Genomic DNA, 22039 nt, shown 5'->3' on the forward strand with positions numbered 1-22039 from the left:
GCAACTACGTAACGTAACGCAAATATACCGGCTTGCCAGGCCACCTCCGCCCACCCATCCTACCATCGTTTCTCCTCTCGTCGACCGTCCCTTGAACCGGCTGCTGAAGAGAGGATGGACTCGTTTCGCTCTCGATTCCACCTTTCGGCTCTCTTTGAATTCCAACCCCGGTCACTTGACGGAAATATTTATCGAGGGTCTTTGCCGAGGCCCCTCGTTGCCCTACTCCTTCTGGCTAGACAGCACGACGACAGGGAGAAGCAGCCTGCTCGTAGCTCGTCCTACTACCTTTCAGTACGACGCGCCTCTATCGGTACATGTCCTTCCTTTTTCTCCCTTTCCCTATCCCGTTGCATCATCTCACTCCCACTTTCCAGTTCTTTGATCCATTTCATGGAGTTTGTTCGGCTCGGATTATTTGCTCTCTTAATTACATTTCGATCCTATCTGTCTCCCTTTTTCTCTCTACCTCCGTGTTTGACTCCTCGTTCAATAAGGAATTTCACCAACCGAATGGATGATCGACAGTTTCGAACGTCGTTATGTAGATTCCACAGTAACGCAATTGCTCGCGGTGGAATATGTCAAATGGAGTTCAAAATTCTCAGAATGGAACTTGCTATATGGAAGTGGTGAAGCTATTCTTTCTAATTGAGCGTATAATGGGTTAAAAATATAAAGCGCGGAAGGAGAGAAAGAATTTCTCTTAATCATTATTTTTAATCTAATTAAACTTTAGACAATTGAACATGAAAAGAAAGAAAGTAGAAATTCCCTTGTATTCCATTATTCTTGGTATAATTAAACTTAACGCGATTGAGTATTTTAATATATTGAATCGCGCAAAGTAACGAACAGTTTTTTAACAAGACCGGAGTTCTCAGCGCCTTTAATTAAGGGGAAAAAATGTAATGTTCTAACGAAAACTAGTCGGTGTTATAGGGACCCCCCGTGGCTTTCCAGCCGCAGGGGTTGCTCATCCCAGCCTCGACCATAGAGGGTGGAACAAAGGAAGTTATCGTCGCGGAATTTTTATAGCAAGGAGAGAAAGAAATGTAAATCAGGTTTTGGTTCGTCTTTGCGTTAAGATGAAGAGAACGTGAGGGAAGCTCTGGAGAGACTGTCGCCGGCTTACCGTGGATCGGAAGTGTTGTCGTATAAAACTGAATTAACTGTGCTCCCTCTTCTTCTCCTGCGTATGTACTCCTCTCTTATTTATTATAAATATAACCTTGTCGTTTCCATTCTCCCAATCCTACCTACGCATCGCTTTCCATTTACTACATTCGCTACGTTTTAAAATTGAAATACGTGGCATCGTATGGTTCAGACATATCCTCAGAATGCCAAGTAATTTGTGGCATAATAAAAACCAAGATCATTCTTTGCAAATATGAAACGATGTTTTAACACGTAGCTTCTTTCTTGATGAAATGAATTTTTAAGATTCAGATAAGTTTGTTCAATCTTTCCTTGTCTGACTATATACTTACTTATTTTCCTTACGTTCTTATTAAATTTCCACGTTCTTCGATTTATTCTACTTCAATTTTCCATTATATTAAAAAAATAATCAAACTCAACTTCTTTCTATAAATTTTACATAAAAACACTGTCAATATCATCGGACTACAATAATCAAATCCTGATGAATAAGCCTTGCATTATTGTCTATTATGAGAATATTCGATAAGTTTTATATATTTTCTAATTCAAAACGGAAATTTCCAAACTAATACGATATATTTTTGATAAGGAATAATGAAAAATCCGTTTTCTCTATATCACAAGGATAATCTTCGATCAACATTAAACGTTGAACGTATTATTCGAACATTTTAACGTGAGTTTTCACAGGAAGCGTCGCGAAAGACAGTAACCGCGCGACGATCCGCAACTTTATACGTTCCTGATAATCTCGCAGACAGCACCGGGACGGTTACTCACGGTGTTTGCCGGGATTTATGAAATGGCAATAAAATTTATATGACTCGGTGGCTCGTTAGGGGCGCGGCTCGCTCGTTCAGATTGATGTCGGCGCGAGCCTGGTCCACTTGCCCGGGGCTGCGTTTGTTTCTCTCTACGATTGTCGTAGAACGGTCTACTGCCATTATTAATCCCTTGGAAATCGCGGGAGAGCTTCAGTCATCGTTCACCGGAGAAAAATATGGCCGTAATATTTCTTTGGAAAGCGTGGGGTTGGGTCGGAAGTTGCTCAATTTCGACTGAATTTGTCAGCTCGCGCCAATCGCGATTATGCCTCGCTTCTGACCGCTCGATTAAAAGGATCACTGGAATTCATAGGGAGGATGAAAAATCAGATTGCTCTCTCTGAGGAATACACTTAGATTTATCAAACCCTTTATTGGCTTGATGACTCTGCACAATGATTGTTTTCATACTAAGTAATGTTTGTAAAGAGTCGAATATTGGAAAGTAGGAAATAAAAATTGGGAATATATATTTTTAAACTACGTATGTAAAATATATTTGAAATAATTATGTGATAATGTTTTAGTCAAAAGAATAAATGTTTCAAATTGATATAAATTTGATAACAACATACAAAGTGCACATAACTCATGTACAATTATATAATGATGAAATAAAGTTCTTAGGGAATTGATAATTTATCAGAATATATATCGAGCTCTACCCTCGAATATAAATTCTCGGTTTCCGCTTTCCTGGTTGAGAATCTAAGTAAAAGAATTATTTCCTTCGCGTTTCGTTTCGAGTAGCAAATCCAAGATAAGAGAGAGAGAAAAAAGGGTGCCTTCGATGAGTTACTTATACAGTAAATCACGCGTATGCTCTGTCGAGCATGATACCTCGAGGACATATCTGATCTACCTGTTGCTCAATTCCCCATCGACGACAGCAAGGATCGTGCAAAGAATTCGGTAGGTGCACGGAGAAGTATTTCTTCCGTATTCTTGAATTCCATCGTGTACATAATTCCTTGTTATGGATCCGTTTCAAAGTCAACAATCGCGTGGAGCAGATACTATGTGTCGCTACCCAAACTCATGTTTTGTATCAATAGTGTAATATCGGAGAATTAGGATATAAATTTTTTCCCGATTACTTACAATTTATTAATATTGAATTGAATATACAGGTGTTAATTGGACAGAAAACGATGTTTGTTTAACTGAAACTAAATGCGATACTCGTATCTATCCCAAATAACTTTACAGTTATTTGACAACTCTCGTCACAACGAACCTAACACGCTCTCTCTCTCTCTCTCTCTCACTAGCAACTCTAACAACTCTACAACTCGATCAATTCTCTCAACTCTACTCTCCGATGTCTCGATCAACTCTTTCAACTCTACTTTTCGATGTCTCGATCAACTCTGACTCTCGCAACACACATACTTTTCGACTCGCATACTCTGACCTCTCGGTCCCCTGCCCCCCCCCCTTTGAAACACGAAACCGATCTTCTGCTCTAACGTTGTCTATTGTTTTTCTCACATCACTGTAAGAACTAGGTGACTTTAGTCACATAGGCGCTCTTAAATGTAAACGAACCACAGAAAGACGACGTACACAGTTTTTCTAATTTCAACCAACCTCTATTTAAGTATGTGACGAGATTTTAAGTTACTATCGTTTGTTTATAAGTTGGTTTTTAACTTATCATTCATATTCTGGTTTCAGGTGGATGATCGAGTCAGATCGCCAGGTACATCACGATGTTTAACTACCACTATGTCGCTCTCAATTTCACCCTCGAGCCCTGAAGAACCTGTCACGCTGTAAGTATGATTTTATTTCAAACTTATTTGAGTATAGATAAGGAGTACGCGACACTTTATGCCCCAAAGGGCATATAATTCATCTGGAGAATTATTCCTGACTCAAGAGAACTTAGAACTTCAATCCTGCACATAATTTGTTCCCAAACTTTCGTGATAATTGATATAATAATTTCTATGATTATTTAAAGATATCTTTAGAATCAAATATATTTTATACCAACCTTTAAAGGTCGTCGAATAAATCATAGCTTACAAAATTAAAAAATATTAGTGAAATAATATTTTCAGTATTTAAATTTTGAAGTAATGTATTCTAATTGTAACTGTCGTACACGCACCACAAGAATCAATCTTTTATATACAAAAAAGCTATTTAAAACTCTTCAGGAACATACATATTTTTATATGTTTGCAAATATATTTTTGAAACCTGTATGTATGTAATACAGAAAATTGTTCACAAATCACCCCTTAATTAAATGTCCGATGTATCTTGCCACCGTTTCTCCACACGAACATTCAAACGCACAATAATGCCATAGAACATTATAAATTCACAAGAGATGGAAAGATCGTTGGTCGCAATCCGCGGCGCCCTTTAACCGTCGAAAAAGCCACTCAGACAAATTAGTCCCCGGTCGTTTCTCTCTCCCACGAAAGAACGTTTCCACGTAATTGTAGACCACCGGTATTCGGGGCCTGTTCGTTCTTACACGGACCACAGCTCAGCTCGGTCTGGTATCGGTGCCGCGGCACGCCGAGGGCGGCGATATTTATGCTGGTTTTTTATTGCGCTTTAGCCCGAGAGCAGAATGGAAACAATATGTCACCGGTGGTAAGGGGGTGAAACCGGTGTACGAAGTTCTTGTAGGTGGCCCTGGTCTGCCGGCACCTAACGTTAATACTAACGCCTCCGCCGTGCTGTGACTGCGCCCCACGCTCGATGTTCGCTCATGATTTTAAATGAACAACCCCCGTTTCACCCTGTCGCGTGTCACTGCCGGGGAAAAGGGCAGATCGAGCATGCCGCGAGAGAGCAACTCGCTTCTAAATCGATTTTGATACGTTTTCCTATGGACCATAGCAGATTGTCGAATTCAAGCGTGTAAAATATTACAGCGTGGAGATATTTTTGCATCGTTAAGAGACAAGTAATTATTTTATTAAATTGAAATTATTCACTATATAGAGTGGCTCAAAATTGAGATTTCAAATAATTTTAATGAATAAAAAAATGTTTGATCTATTTTGGAGCGAGATTTGAGATTGGGTTAGTTTCGAGTGGCTCTGAAGGGATGTTAACGACATCGTTGTTCAATGGAAATTTAAATCTCCACGATTTCTGGCCGTTATGGCTGCAGAGGTACGATTGAGTAGGAAAAAAGGAAAGAAACGAAAAAGGCCTCGGGTCTCGAGAGTCATCGGATAAGTGCATATCGATTTCTGCCGATTGGCGAGGGTTGGACGGTGGTAAGATCGAGGCGAACGGGAAAAAAAGAAGGCGGTAAAAAGGGCAAAGGCCATAAGTAACGGACCGTCTGGTGGAAAGCGCTCGAGGGCGAACAGTGATTTAGAGAAATTAAAACTTTAATTCATGTTCGAGTTCGCGGGGGGTGTATCCTCCCTTTAGCTCCCTTTTCACCTTCCGCCGTTTCAGTCTGTGACGTTCCAAAATCCCTCTGTTGATCGGTAAGAATTTGCTCCACGCGTAAATTGACATACATCGCGACAACATTATCGTTCATTTTAATATTTGTTATTTCTTTCCTTGCAATTGGCCATGATTAAATAACATTTAGTTGGTCCCACAATTGGTCGAATCATCATTGATCGATTGATCGTTATCATAGATAATCTACAATTTGGATTAAGTTAATCAATTTTAGGCTAGTTCATTTAAATGTATATTGTGTATTTCATGTAGAAAAAATAACTAAAGTAACTAAAAGTAAAATATTATTTATCAAATAACATATAGAAGATAAATTAAAACGAAGCAATTGAAACTAAATTGTTGTCAACTACGTGTAACTCAAACTTAAGTATAATACATATAAGTATACAGGGTGGTTGGTAACTGGTGGTACAAGCGGAAAGGGGGTGATTCTACGCGAAAAAAGAAGTCGAAAATATAGAATAAAATTTTTTTTTTATTTTTTTATTTTTTTAAATTTTTCCATCGAGACAACAATCTACAGTGAGATCCGTTATAACGTACCGCACGCGTACCGAGCGAAAATTCAAAGTCGATTTTCTCGAAAACAAAGCCTCAAGCGAAAAATTTTTATTCTATATTTTCGACTTCTTTTTTCGCGTAGAATCACCCCCTTTCCGCTTGTACCACCAGTTACCAACCACCTTGTATATATCAGTTACGGGATAGGAGGCATCAAAAGAATGTTAAGGACTAAAGAAAACTTTTTCACTGTACAAATTTTAGTATGTTGAAATAATCCATTACATTATTTAAGTATATCTTTTGCTCGCAACCCAAGAGTTAGATTTGACAAATACGAATGGGAATAAAAGCAGAGGGTAAGGAAACAACAAATATTCCACATTCAATCGGGCATGTCCGGATAGTGGACACAATTATTGTTGTCCTGATTTAAGGGCGGCATGCATTTTAAAGAACGACCATGCCGGATGGCTTTACATGACCTCTATTTGCACAGGGGATGGATAAAAATTCAGCATCCTCCAATAAAATAGCGTACAATACGTTCAACGCACAAACACGCATCTAGATACACATCTATTCTCACAAAGACCCCTCGAAAGGTTTGAATTTTTCTTTTTTTAATATCAGATTCGAACAAATGACTTATAGATTCTGTTCACCGAAAACATACCTTACGAGAACATTGACGATATCTATTTCTTTGAACACTAACTTCTAAAAATAGAAATAGTATATGAAAGTTGATATAAAAATTTGCTTTATAAAAAACCGGAAGTACTGTTTAACTGTTATATTTACTGTATAATACTTTTAATACTCTTATTCTTTAATAGAAGGAAATCGAATAGATTTGTTTCGAAATCGATTACATTTCATAAAAAAGTGAATTAGCATCAGGGTCCATCGTTGAACAGCATTAAAAAAGCTTGCAGAAGTCATAAAAAGAAGTACATAACCGCAAAACCTGTCTGCTTAATAATAGAAATAATGAAAATAGCATCAAGAAGGAAGAAACAAATAGTAGACATCGTTGTAAATCTGAATTTCGAAAAGATGTTCTTGCAACTTTCACGAGCTACCGTATGGGATACGGAATATGAGAAAAGGACGCGCCCTTTATTTTTCTCTCCCTTCGACGCTCGTTGTCCCTTTCGTTGAGCTCTCTTCTCTCATATCTTCTCTCACTCTCCAACGCTGTCTACGTTTTCCTTGCCCGTATTCAGGACGACCTTCGTCTCCAATAAATTCCCATCACCATCCTCAGGTACGCCTTCGAAGAGTAAATCATACCATAAGTGAATCGGAATTGAATTCAATGAGTAAATATGGCGATTGAATAATGAACAGCAACCAAGGGATCCTAGTGCTGCCATGCGAAAGAGAGATTTCACAGGATACTAAATTATTTCAACCGGAGTTTGTGTAATTATCCGAAAATCCTGATAACAATTAACGCGATATTTTGTGACGGAGTTCGATTAAATTACTGCGGCAACGTAGAACGCTCGCACACCGTAATTGTTTGCAGCGTGGCTAACGCCGCGATTAATTATAAAGCTATATCCGTGGACACACTACGCGCGATTTAATTTTCCTGATGTGAATATAATTCCTCACATAGTTTCCAAGAATCGAACTGAGTTTAATAAACTTCTTTGTGGTACGCGCGTTTAATCAATGCAACTGTACTAGTTACAATTTGAATACGGTGATGTGTCGAACAATCTTTTAACGCAGTTCACTGGTTCGTATAATATATAATAATTACAATGTTTGATAATACTAATGCCGCTGGTGTTTATTTATTTTCAAAAGTATGAAAATGTACATAATTCTTCCTTCTCATGCTTGTTAATGACTCTTAATCATCTCTGTCCAAGTTTTCTTTCATATTTTGAAACAAGTAAAAACATCTTTTGATAACTTTTTTCTCCTAATTGGTAAGAAAATACAAAGTGCCATCCAAATATCTTTCCAGACAATACAGCATATCAATTAAAATGTATTAAAACAGACATCATGGAACCTCTTCGTTTTTCCATTAGAAACCAAAGAAAGAAAAAACATTTCCATGACAAAATGTATGGTATCGAGATTCCCGAAAGTTCGTATCGCTAATTTAAAAGCAATTCAGCGTCTTGTGTGCTTTGGTCCGCTCTTGCCCCTCGCTTGGCCATCTTTCACGGTACATCATCGAGGAGCAATACATGTAAATCGTCTGGCGCACAATGGCGCTGGTCCACGAACGTACGTGTATATGCGTGGAGTCTAGTCAAGAAGCGGCGACTGGCTGGAAATGCATAAATACATGAACCACGGCGAAACTACGAGCGAAAGAGGGACGGGGACAAGCTTGGCCCGCATATGCCTCGGGCGGGTGGTACCTCCTACAGGCGTAATAATGCATGGATGGCAACTTCCTTCTCGTGAAAACGCGACCTTTCGGAATGTCATCGCTTTTTTCCCCTTTTGAAAAAAATTCTGCGATTTGGAGAACACCGGAGATAGCGTAAGGATGAGAAATGATAGATTTTATTTCTTTTAAATTCTCCTTTGTATTTTTAGACTTTTTTTTTAGAGAGGATGAGAAAAGAATACGGTAGTGCAACGTTGTAATAATTTGGGTTAATACCGAATTTATTTTTTGGATTTAATTTGGAACATGTGTGTAATAGTGCACGAATTCTAGGTATGTATAAAGAATTAAAAATAGCTGGAAATTTTCTCGTTATTACAGGGTGAAGGAAAAGTACGTTTTCCCCCATTCTGCGCTGTTACGCGCGAGAATTTTTGGTCAGAAAAATTCTATTCGGATGCGGTAATACGCGAATTTTTAGAGAGGAAAAAGTGACCATTAGTTTTGCTACACGAGAAGTTAGCTTCGTTTTAAATACATTTACGTGGAAATTCATGTAGGTTGAATGCTCGTTATTATAAATTTATTATCCTTTTTCAAAGTTTTAAATATTGCGTGAAGTGGAACATCAACAAGACAGACGAGAAACTAAGTAGAGAAATTAAATTGCATGTACAGCATTGAAGAAATAGCGAGAACAAATTTTTAAATAAAGTGTAATAAAAAAGGATATTTCGGCCTAGTTACAGACGACACTCCAGCCGCAATAATTTTCACCGCGATACTTCACCCTGGAAGTATGTGAAACATCTCAAGAAACATACTCGTTGTTCACATTAATCTTGCCGATCCGTTCAGGCATACTTTAACCAGCGTAGAAATCTCATAACACGATATATAATACAATATCCCAACTAGAATCTTTCATGGTTAAAAAATTTATTAGATGTTCATTTCAGTTAAGCAAACAAAAATTAAGAATATCTATATTAATCGAACTTCCAAGAAAAGATTACAACTCCATAGCTAGTAACTTTATAATCATCAACTCTAACGATACTAATCACAAGAAAAGAAAACCTGCAATATTTTCTATAAAACAATCATCTGGAGATCGATTAGAGAATGAAACGGAAGAATGATTTAGAATCAAACAATTCGAGCATTAACTATACAACATAATGAGTCTGCAAGCATTAAAGAGATGACATTCGCATTCCTGCGTTACTGTCATGCGAGTAATTACACAATGGCGAACGGAAAGGAACGCGGCGAACGAGCAACAGTCATGCGGAGAGGAGGAAAATAGACGAGAAGGAGACTGGCTGGAAGGGTTGCTGGTGTGTTGCTGTTGCCTCGCGCCGGCGTTGCTTGGCTGAACGTCTCCGAGTCGGCGTTGCGCGATTTGCAGCCAACAGGAGAAACCAGAGCTAATAAAAGCCCACAATTACCTCTGGTTCGAGCCATTTGTCTTGACGGGCGTCTCATGCCCGATATAATTCACCCTGGTAACAACACATTGTTGCCTAATGAGGTATAAAACATTCTGGGATATCTGGTTGTCTCACAGCGGGGCGGTCCCTGTTTTCGCCACGCTGATCCGTGCTACCGATGAGTCTTCCTCTATCCATAATATCCTTATATTAGCCGGTCAGTATTTATCCTTTGGACTGATGGGACTTCTTCAGTAAGGTTTTCTATCATTTAGTTGGCCCTAACATAAATTATTTTGTGTTGATTAGAAGGGAACAGATGTTTCGTTCGATGTTTCTCTTGGACCAATGATTTGTATAATTGAATTGGATTATCGGATATAGGGATATCTGGAATACGAAGATTAATTTAGCGCTAAATTTTCTATCTTGAATTGTGATGTCATGATCATTGGTAGTAAAGTATAAGGAATATTGGGTCTTTTTTTGGATATAGGATAGGGAAAATATAATCAGATGTGACTGACAGCAATCTTAGAAGTCCGAAGTATCAATTGTGGATAATCTGTCTTAAGACAAGGAATATAACAGTCTGTATTTAGTTAACTTTTTCTTCTCATTCTCTTAAGCGCAAATATAACCTGAACGAATCATATTATGTCATAAATATCCCGGACTAATATTGACGTACTAATTACACGAACAATTAATACTACTTTTGCAAAATACATAATCTGAAAGAAACCTTGAATTGAACAATTCTCACATTTTAAATGCAAAGCTTTATCTATATCTCATGAATTCCCTTTGTAGAGACTTCTTCTTCATGTGAGTCCCACGAATTTCCCTCGATACAATCTTCTAAGAACAAGCTCGTGTCTTCAACATTGTGTTACAGAGCATGAGCGCAGCTATACATATCAGAACAGAACGTGTTTCGTCGATTTGATTTAGCGGAGGGATGTGCTACGTGGCCTCTTCACTCAGTCCAGCACCCATTCTCTCCTTTTCGTCTTTATTTCTTCTGGACCGGCAGTGATTTGTTGCGATAAAGTCGCATCGGCAGGCGACGCACGTGTATCGCGTGTCGAACGACATGTTCCCGTTCACAGGGTCCTATCGAGGATGTTGCCGAGGAAAAGGGCCAAGGTTATGATATATTTGTAATCATGTTACTCGATACGTGCCCTTCCGTTACAACTGCTCTCGGTAACAAACTGCCTGCCGACCTTTTTTTCACTTTATGGCCGTGTGCACGCACGTATAACACTTCGCGGTGCACGAAATGAGAGAGTTGCCGAACTCTCCGCGTCCTGTGTATTTATGGCTGGAAAAAGCGACGTCGTAAACGGGATTTGTACGCGACTCGCCAGTCAGAAAAATCCCAAGGACCGTCTATATTGTTTTATCGACAACGATCGTGGATCAATCGTTTTGTTTCTTCTCTTGATGCTTATTGGGGCGTATAGAAAAAGGAGAGCGATTGAAATATTAAACAATTTCACTCGTTAACTGGAATTGACGCGTTCATCGTGTAAATATGATCCGGATCTATGTTGTCACACAATTTTACGATAATGATATTTCTCTGAAAGCGAATAAAAATCATGAAATTTCATGAAAATCAACAATTCGTGAGTAAAGAAAATGGTAAAATTTTTATAAGGTTAAGTTTTCTACAACAACTATCTTTTAATAGTAGTGAAGTAAAAGTAGAATGACAGCGTACTCGAAATGGTAAGTAAAATAAAGTAAAGGAAATTCGTAGCGACATATGAAAACAGGCTTCATTTGAAACTATGAAAAATACTTAAATTATTTTCTTGTTAAAATCAACATACAATTATGGAACTATGTAACCTGTCCACAACAAGGGAATAGAATGACAATTTTGTCAAGTTATGCTTAACTTCATTAAACCATCGGTTCGTTGATTCACAAACGTTATGGAAAATTTCTGGTCAACGTGATAACGGAAACAATCTGAAGATCATCGAATTCATCGACACACGCATCTACACGTAATTCCGGGTGAGAAAGCGTAGCAGAAGGGGCTGTCGAGTTTTAAGGGCCGTCATCAGTGCAATCCCATGAGTCTGGAGAAATTGCATCGTAATCCAAGAACACCGCGAGGCGGACTGGTTTTCGGTGAGGCAATTCCAACAACCCGTAACAATCTAGTGGCGACGTCGACGAAGGCATATTATTATAGCCGTAGCATGGACAGTTTATTCGGGGTTCGTTTCAGGATTTACTGCGCTCCGCGTTCTCTCCGGTAAGAACTCACCCCAGACTGACGTTAGTTTTCACCGTATTTCCCCTGCAGATGCTGCTCCGTCTTATCTCAATTGACATAATGAAATTGTCAATCAGAAGTTATTAGTTGACCGTGGGAATAACGCGTCGGCCGGCTTGCTGTTTCAAAAACTAATTTGCCTTCTATCGTGACAAGGTCGTTAAGGGTTCTTGTCTTGCGTCGTTCTAATAGTATCTTAGGCTATAGCAGCGATATTATGGAGGTTAAGAGGTGAATGTGAGAAAAATCGAATGCTAACAGTTGTTCAGTTACATTAGTTCACGCGTGGTAAGCATGTTTCTACTTCATTTTGATTACTCAAGAAAATAAGAAGAGTAGTTGAACTCAAAAAATTTAATTCCTGTCTTGTGCAAGATTAATTTGGAAAATATAAGATAAATGAAGATTTTTAGTTAATTTGAATAAAGGTCTGAGTATAATTGTATTTGATTCTAAGCGAGAGAGGGTTCACATTAATTTTATAAACTATACTTTTCCAATGAAAGTATCAGAAGTGAGAATTTTCGTCGAAAATAAAATTCTGTAGTGCTTCACTTGAGATTCGAATATATAGAATATTACTATAACCATAAGAAGGATACACGTGCTGCTACTTGTCACTATGACATTATCGATCCAATGGCTCGGTTCGTCGTCGGCTGGTCCGAGCACGGTCCCTTCTTACTATCCCCTCCTCTCTTCGTCCCTCTTTGTACATACCCGACTTTGCAACCCCCTCTGTGCAACCCTTTAGGGTCGCGTTCCTCACAGATATCAGTGTGAAACTTTCAGGAACGTCCTTTCCGATTTCCGTTCTTTGCAACCCTAGAAGTATTGAGATACATACAAAGCGTACACTTGTAATATAAAATCACATTCGATATTTTCCCGATATAAATAAATTTTTGTTTTTATACACTTCTCAGTATTTTAACCTATTATTCTATGCAGACATTGCAAATCTGGGACATTGACCTAAAACCTAACTCTTCCCTTATTCTGTATTTCATCCAACATTATCTTAGTATTATTTTATTTAAATTATTTTAATTTAAATAGAATTAATATATCAACGAACGATCTTAGTATTGCTGGCAATGTTTGTTGCTGTGTTTGAGTAATATTGCTAGGAGAATTAATATGTTGTTTCTGCGTATTTTCTACTCGTTATTTTTATAAATATTTTTAAAAAGTAGTGTCACTCGCAAATAAAATTAAATTTCCATCTCAACGGTACAAAATTACAAAATCACAAATCACGGTTCAGTCACAAAATTATACTTCACAACTGGTAAACTCTTATTATTTAACGACACGAATCGTACACCACTTCAATCATCATATCTACGAACACGAAACCACTTATCATCGTCACACACTCGAGAAAAAGAAAAGAAATATAAGTAATATAAATCGACGGAAGGAGGGAACACGACTGGTCCGAGTTCCTGAGAACAGCGTCGACGCCGGTACCGACGCCGACGTAACTGCGAAAATTTGCGCCCGCTTACCCCAGCTTCACTATAAATCAGTTGAAATTTGTTATGCGCGGCACGCAGATGGTTTTGTTATATGAAAATATGTGCCGCGTAGGGATGGTATAAGTATCCCTCGGTAAAACACATCCCTTATACCCCATACCCTCGGGTTGGCTCGTCTCGCCCCGCTCCTTACCCCAGACAGGCCCGAGGCGTCATGCTGTTCTGCGCTCTCTTTAATTACTCCCCGAAACCGGGACGCGTGACGTATTGCCGTGTGCTGAAAAGGACAAAAAAAGCGACCTCCACCTTGGACCTGACGCGTTGATCCATAGCCGGCCCGTTAATCGAACCAGAAATCTCAGGACCACCTTGTTACACTAGAAAACAATATCTCGAACGTTTGTGTTTGGACCATTTTCGAATTTTAAGGATTGATAACATTACTGAATAAGATCTTAATTGGAGTTATTGAAAACATGTCATAATTTGTTAGAATTAATGTATCAAATATATAAAACTGAACACTGATTGTGTCTTATTCTATTTAAAGAATTCGCAAGTCAGTGGAGAACTATAGATCTAACTTTCCCTAAACCTGAGATTAAATATTGAAAATAGTATCTAAGATTGATATATCTGTATTGATTAAGAGAATTCTTTTATCAATTTTCAAGTTGTAACGATATAGTATAACGTGTTCTACTATTATATTTGGAAATATGCACATTGTTCTATTATAATTTGCACTATTTTATTCATAGTTTTCTCAATTTAACGATTTTGTTGCTTGTATTATTTTTCTTTTGAAAGCTTCAAGTAGTCCTCTACGACGATATTTGATTAACTTTTCTGTTACTGTGATTAATAACTAAACATTTTTCAGTTTCATCAAACGTAGCGTATAGCGACTTATAGCCAATTGCAAACTCACAGGCAACGTCTCGACTCCTTATTCTAAATTACAATACTACTCCAGAATCAAACAGCAAGACAATAAATATATCAATTTTATGAGCGACAAGTTTATGAGCGATATTATCACTTTACCTTCGTCGATGCATTTAAAATTTGAAAAATATGTAGGGTATTTTTCTTGCTCAAGTCCAGGCACACTTAAAGCTGCTTGTCAGAAAATTCGATGAAACGGGACAACGATGTAAGACGCTTCTTATACGGCAAAACAGGGTCCAGCGATAGAGGAGGAGCCACTTAAAACGTTAGCCCCGGCAGCGTTAAATATTTGATCAGAATTCGATTGCTTTAAGACGTCAGTCTGCAAGCTGGGGGCGCGGCTGGCGAGGACACGAGAAGAAAAGAAACAGAATGAGAGCGAAGTGGTTGACGTAAGAGCGGATAGTTAGTAAAGGGACGAGAGCTATTCCCTGGAGCTGGATGGATGTCCGAATCGGGCAGCTGTCCTAGTCACAGCGTTCTTTCCCCGCTTGCACTGATGCCACGACATGAGCCCCGCTTTAAAATCCTTTTCCCTTGTCCTTCGATGTGAAAGCAGCTCGACAGAGAATAGCATCGCTGGATCCCCTTTGGAAATAAAGCCAATTCGTTAGGTTTCTCGGGCTCAAATCGTGTTCAGTAGAATGCCACCGTCGATGGCCAGACAATACACGCCACTAGTCCCGCTCGATTAAATAAGAGTTCTCGACATTCTCGTCGGCTCTGCGAATTTTTTAATATATCTAATACTTCGAAATATTCAAATATTTACTATTGTTCCATATCAACGAATATCGAAGAATTAATAGCGTTAAGTTGTAGCAGCCAATATTTCGGAGCAATGCTACTAATAATAATGATTGAAGCAAAATGTAGTAATTTTTTCGATAGAGAATAAGATTATTGTGGAAAAATGGAGTTTTATGGATATGAATCACATGGAATCTGTCGTTGTTATTCCACAGTCATGCTGTGCCTTCATTCAGCGTTTAAGAAGGCGATGGGAGCGGGAAGAGTCTGAGTCGCAAAACTCACGCGAATCCACGTGGTGCCAAGTGGGGTGCATTAGCCAAGTTCCCCATTATCCACGCGTGAGAGACCCCTAAATTATCCGGCATTCGCCTAGCACCGACCCCCCACCCTTGAATGTCGGCGAGAAAAAGATGTACGAGTTCCTCTCGCGAGAACACCCTCCGTGGATGCTTAGATGGAGTAGGTACAACGAAAATCATTCTTATTCCTTAGTATAAAACGAACAAGTGGAAAGAAGTATTTTGTACATTGTATTTTCAAATGGTCCTTTAATAATCTCGAATAAAAATTTGGAGCGCGATGGTCTTTAGAATGCGAAATATGAATATTACTCTATATTAGATTCACCGTTTACGGAAGAAACCATCAAATAAAGATTTGAGACGAATAGAAAGTTGAAAGAAAATTAATTTATACTGCGAAAAATCTAAACCATGAAGATATTGATGCACAATATCCTATTACCATCGCAACTGAAGAATATATATTCAGCTTTTCTTAATGAAGTGATCAAGACAAGTAACTCTTAATGTCGACATTTTACAATTGTTTTGACATAAATCTAGAAACAGACTTAACCTCGAATACTGTTAAGAGTACCGTGATCCTGGCGTGGTTTATCTAATTGGAATTGTCGAGGACTTGAAGAAGGACGCCAGACCCAGCAAGAAGCAACGACGAAAGATGAGGAGTGAGTGAGCGAGACTGAGGAAGTGAGCACGAGTAGGGAAAGTGTATAAGAGAAAGAGAGAGGGGGCGAGTACTTGAAGAACCATCGGTAAGACGAAGGGGGTGTGTAAGTTTGGGCTATCTCTGAGAGCACAGTTCCAAGGAGGCTCCTTTAGACTCTAGTGACGTGACGTCGCCTAATACTCTAATCCCTTCAGTAGAGGCACCATCGTCCGCTTCTGCAGCCTCGTGTTCCTGGGTAACCATCTCCTCCGCTAGGAACGGCACTTGCTAATTAATTGACGAGTACGGATTTTGAGGTGTCGAGAATCTTCATGTCTGTCAAGAGGGAGGACTGTTATCAGTCAACGCAGGCTGAACAGCGAACGTATAACACTTATACCGAGTACATTCGATTTATATTGATTTCGTACGACTTTTTGGAATATTATGTTTAACATAAGAATTACATTTTTTTCATTGAGGTAGGAATCACTTGTGCAGTCACTCATATTGAAAATCGTAAATTATCTGACTCACCTATTTAACAAAAAATGGTGACATTGTTAAGGAGAAGTTTATAATCTGCAACTTATAACTTTTTAATTCACCAATATTACTAATCGGTAAATTATTATACAAAAAGAATATTAGGAGAATAATTCTTGATATGGAAATGAGTCCTAAATTCTGTATTGCACATCTTTTTACATTAACCAAATAATGCACTCAGATTCTTTGTAAACTCGAGTATTACAATTAAATCAAACATCGCTCACAGTAAAGGGGGACTAAACAGCTGCCATCGTCGATTCGCGAGAAAAGCAGAGACTTTAACAGCGGACGTGACATTTCCTTGGACGCAAAAACGAAACCAATCTTTACGCGATACCACGTTGGCGGACGTAGGTACTCGGTCCAGGAAAAGGGCTGCTTTCTAATTATTCCCCACAGGCCATAAGGGATGACACGTAATTGGAGGGTGGACGAGGAAGCATTGATCCCTAACTGGAAGGGATTCAAGCTCTTCCTTGCTCTGCTTCAGCCACCTAACTCTCTCTTTCTTTCACTCGCCTTCTCTCTTTCTCTTGTCTTATCTTTCACTCGCTCGCGTAGCTCTCGATCTCTCGAACACCGAATGCTGGACCAATGAGCATTGGCCGGCAAAGAAAAGTGATAATGTCTTAAGCCGTCGGTGCGATTTAACTTTCGATTTTAGTCAGAGAGAGCACATTCTCTTCCTGCGGTCCTTTCTAGGAGTTCGTTGCTCTAAACTCTTCGAGCTTCCCGTGGTCTGAGGAGGGTTTAGGGTTTAAGGAAAGCCCTCTCACTCCAGAGATCCTTTCGAAGCTCCCGCTAAGCGCTCACGCTGATCCTGCTCTTCTTCTTCTTCCTGTACCGTCTCTCGGAACCTCTCGGGTTTATCTAATTCGAGTTGTAGCTTCCTGCTATCGCTCTAAACCGTACGAGCTAGCCGATAGGGGTGGCCCCATCGATTGAAAATATACGTAGTCCCGTGCGATCATTCGCGATCGGGAAACGGGCCGAGGTAACCGTGCCTGTCCAGATGAATTCGGCTCAGTAATGTGCACGCTAGCTTTTGTTACATAACGGATCGATAAATGTCGTCCAAATATAGCTACATCCTAATACCTTACTACAGGAAAATTCGACTTAAGAGTAAGGCTTACCCTAGGAAATATTTTATCATAACGGTAACTTTCGTTTAGAATTGAGAAACTTGAGAAACTGGTCTAACGAAAATTAACTTAATTCTACTATGTTGAAGTACAGCGAAGTATGGAGACACAACAAACAAAGAATCTCTTCAAATTTTATTTTGAAACAAACGCATTTATATATTACGTAAGTATCGATAATGGCATATTATAATTTTCAAAGCACCTTCCTCTACATATTTCGAACGCAAGGAAAAAATTCGCGTATGTTCAAATGGTAATTACGAAGAATCAGTTCGCACACAAAATCCCGGTTTTCGCTGCGTAATTGCGACAGCGAGCCTCTTTAAATGTGAACGCTTTACGAGCGACGTTCGCAGTAATCAGAAGTAAATACAGCAATGATCACGGAGCCGTCGCCGCGTTTCCGCAGTTTAATTCTAATTGAATTTGACGTTGCTCGTTACGGGAGACCAGACCTCGGCTGAATGTAAAAAAGACAGGAGGTCCCTGGCCGGGGACCAGGATCACCGGGACTTTTAAGGCAAGCGAAGGAAAACCAGGTAGCACAGGTACACGTAGATCGTGAACGAGACAGACGAGTGAGGGGTCGGTGAGGTGGTGGAAGTTAAGATGTGGGTGAATATAAGCGGACCGAAGGTGTACCAGCGCCCGTTGCCCAACACACTGAGAAACACCTTGGTGTGCATCCAGGGGCCGTGTCCCCTACTCTCTCTCTTTCTATGCTTAGGGGGTGGTGAGGTGAGAGTGACGGGGGATGTGCTGAGAGGCCGGGAATCGCGTTCCAGCTAAAGCTAAAAGGGGTGGACAGTGCGCAGAACCCGCCCCCACTTTTCGCGGCGAAGCAGAAGCTGCCAGTTGCTCGCGCAAGCCTTCATCCCCTCCGGTGTCGCGGTGGAAGATCGCCACCCCCGAACGAACTTAAACATAGCACACAGTAGCTCGCGAGCATCCTGCGTGGAAAGGCTCTCCGCGCGCTTGTGCGACACAAAGGCATCTGTCTATATATCGTATATCAAGTCGGTGTAGCCGACCGACCACGCGTGACTGGTGCGTGAACACGCGAGCGCGCGCCCGCGCGTATATCACATCGAGTGCGTGCACAATCTGTGTCTCCACAATTCCGTGTTCCTAATAATAATCATAGAACGAGAGAGTAATGTTTAAAGAAAGAATATAAAGAAAACGGAGTGGTATTGTTCAGTCGAAGAAGATACACAATCGTTAGTACATTTCACTTGGGGCCGAAGATCTCAGACGTCTAGACTGGATGGAGAGGGTCCCAAGATTCGAGGCCATGTCCTCGGTGGACCTCCACGGCATTCAGGTGAAGTTTCTTGAGAGACTCAGGTTACTTTAGGCTTCGAATGCACGGTTCATGAAAAAACGAAAAAAAAGTAAGTGAAAGGTAAAAGAATAGAAAGCGAGGATTAAGAAGATGGGACGGGTGATCTGAATCGTTTGGAACTGACAGAGATTCTGTTCCCCAGCTACGGGAATTGGTTTTGTTAGATGTTGAGCGATCTTGAGCGAGCGGATTGCACTCATTGATCAAAACTCACTGCATCCATGCATCCGATGAGAGAGCAGATTTCCTGATCCTCTGGAATTTTTGTGTTCCAGGGTGGAACTGACCAGCGTGCCAGGTGGCCAGAATGCGATGGCTCATCTCAAAAAACGGAAGCTGGAAGCAGAATCTGTCAGCCCAAATCCTAAGCAACCACAGCAGCCACAACAACAGCCGCATTATCAACAACAGCAACCCTTGATCAACAAGAAGGCTGTTCAAGCGATCATTCCGCAAGAAATGGAGACAGCTGATGCTGCTGCTAAACGAAGGAGGAAAAGCGTTCGCGATGAAGAAACGCGCAAATCGCTCGAAGCCAGTGATTCGAGCAAGAGTATACCGCTACCTCAAAAGAAACGAGCATTCGCTGCTGGAAATTCAGGTAGCCCAGCGAGAAAGTCCAGCAAACACTCGGAAGAACCCGAAGACGATGAGACTTTAATCAGAGAAACCGAAGCTGCTTTGAAAAGCCTGTCTGGAAGTTGGCCTGGTCCGAGAGGATCCTTATATCAGCGAGGTAATTCCGACGAGGACAAATATGAGTCGAATTTTGAAAACCTGTTTGAAGAGAAAAAAGATAACCCTAAACTGTCGCCTTCCTCTATGTCCACTTCTTCAACCACTAGCAATGACGCAGGTTGTTCCTTGAAAGACGTGATATCGTTCCGCGGTCAGCAAGATCGTAACAGCAAATCCCAACAACAGTTGAAGCAACAAGATATGAAGCAACAACAGCACCCGAACAAAGCGAAAAAGGATTTAGACAGTTTGTTAAAAACGGAAAATGAATGTGGCATTATCCAAAACCAAGTAAACAACGTGAATCCAAACGAATCAGGTAAAATCAGGCCAGTGCCGATGAGATCTTTATCCAATAAAGACAGGAATGACAGGAATATAATCGGTACTCACGTGGACAGTCAAGGTCGGCAGACTGACAAGTATTCTAGATACGATCCACCCGATTTCAACGAACTTGTCGACGATTCCTCCAACGAATTAGAGATCGACATGTCGGATCCAGCTGCCGAGAAAGACGAAGCTGACAGGGACAAGCTGAACGAGAGGGACAGGGATCGAACATGTAGAAACGGCCAATCGCCACAAAATTCTAGACAACAACAGCAACATCAAAACCAATTATATTCAAATTACCACAGGCACTATAACGAGAACAGTATGAAGGTTTCGCCAACCGCCATTACCACCTCCTCTTCTTCACCACCGTCGAATTCTCCGTTCTCTGCAACGTCGGCGTTTAGACCACCCAATACGGACCACGCGAAAGCGACTGGCCGCGGTACACCGTCAGTGGCCGTGGCTTCGACAGCGATACCACCTATCGGTCCGTACCCAGCATCCGCTACGTTTGTCGGTTACCCCACTGCTGGTCCAGGACCAACGATGCCAACACCCCAACCTGTTACGGGAATCTCGACCACCTCGGAGGACAAGCATTCTTCCTCTGTATCGTTATTACAATTGAAATCGTCAAAGGAGGATGTTCATCATGTAACGAGGCACGAGGTTACACCGAACTCGATGACAGGCAACAAAAGTCCTACTAGTGGCCTTCCTGCTATCACCAGTCCCGATTCCTCGAAACAGTATACGATTCTCCAACCAGCTGGTATCGGGTCGAGGGCAGCCAGTGCCATTCAGGACATAGCCAGAGAGGGAGTGGTTAGTGTAACGGCTGTTAGCAGTTGTAGCACGACCAACGGCAATACGGCCAGTGGCATCAACAGTAATAGCAATGGAACTTGTACTAATAACATACCTAACAAAAGTACGAACAACAATAGTAGTGGTAACGCGAACAATACTGCCAATCCGGTCAGCAATGGCAACGGGAACAATGTCACGAATAGTATCGCTATCACCGCTATTTCAACCAGTACGACGACGTCTAGTCCAACGACTGGTAGTGATGCGACATCAGGAAGTGGAACTGGTCAGCAAGAAACTGTTATGAAAATGGCAGAAAGGCCCGTTACCTTTGATGGCACCAGACCGGGAATGTCCATGTCTCCGTCCAGTCTTAACAGAGGTGAGAGATTCAATGTCCTATTCTGTACGAATATCACCGACATTTTCGATATCTGCAAGCATCGCATGCTTGTCTTCACGAAGAATTTTGTTTTCATAGAGTTCGTTTAAAAGGACTTACGAATTTTATAGCGATATAAAGCATTCGTAGTAATAATAGCATAGGTCCAACTCATTCCACTCGTGTGTCCCGTCGAGACTTTAACGACTGCAAATACGAGCAGCGTTTTAAATCGCTTTCCCTAATCGGGACAATTTCGTTGATTGAAGGTATATCGAAGTTGAAGAAATTCGCGAAAACATTGATGAGACTAATGCCGATGGTAGTAGTAGGCTTAGCGTTCGTGTGTTATTCGCTATGAGAGGGGGACAAAAGGCATTTTCGATTCTCCCGCGTACAGTATTCTTCTCCTACTGTCGCTCTTTCTCTGTCACACACACTCTCTCTTACTTTCTCTATGAAGTTAGGGGAGTTAGGGTAGCACGGAAAATCAATAATTACGAAGCGAGGGGCGATGACTCAAATGGTGAAATCAAGGTCTCTCAAAGTAAAG

General features: G+C 40.5%; 1 protein-coding gene across 1 annotated transcript in view; it reads left to right on the plus strand.

Annotated features, from left to right (window-relative positions):
• Nucleotides 1–22039, plus strand: part of LOC117160228 (uncharacterized) — a 306993-nt gene that overhangs the window by 256923 nt on the left and 28031 nt on the right. The window contains exons 5-6 of the mRNA XM_076619153.1: nucleotides 3669–3766; nucleotides 19493–21486. Of these exons, the coding sequence (XP_076475268.1) occupies nucleotides 3669–3766; nucleotides 19493–21486 (2092 nt within the window). The remainder of the gene's footprint in view (nucleotides 1–3668; nucleotides 3767–19492; nucleotides 21487–22039) is intronic.

Source organism: Bombus vancouverensis, chromosome 6 (genome assembly GCF_051014615.1).
Source record: "Bombus vancouverensis nearcticus chromosome 6, iyBomVanc1_principal, whole genome shotgun sequence".
In the NCBI taxonomy this organism is placed as follows: domain Eukaryota; kingdom Metazoa; phylum Arthropoda; class Insecta; order Hymenoptera; family Apidae; genus Bombus; species Bombus vancouverensis.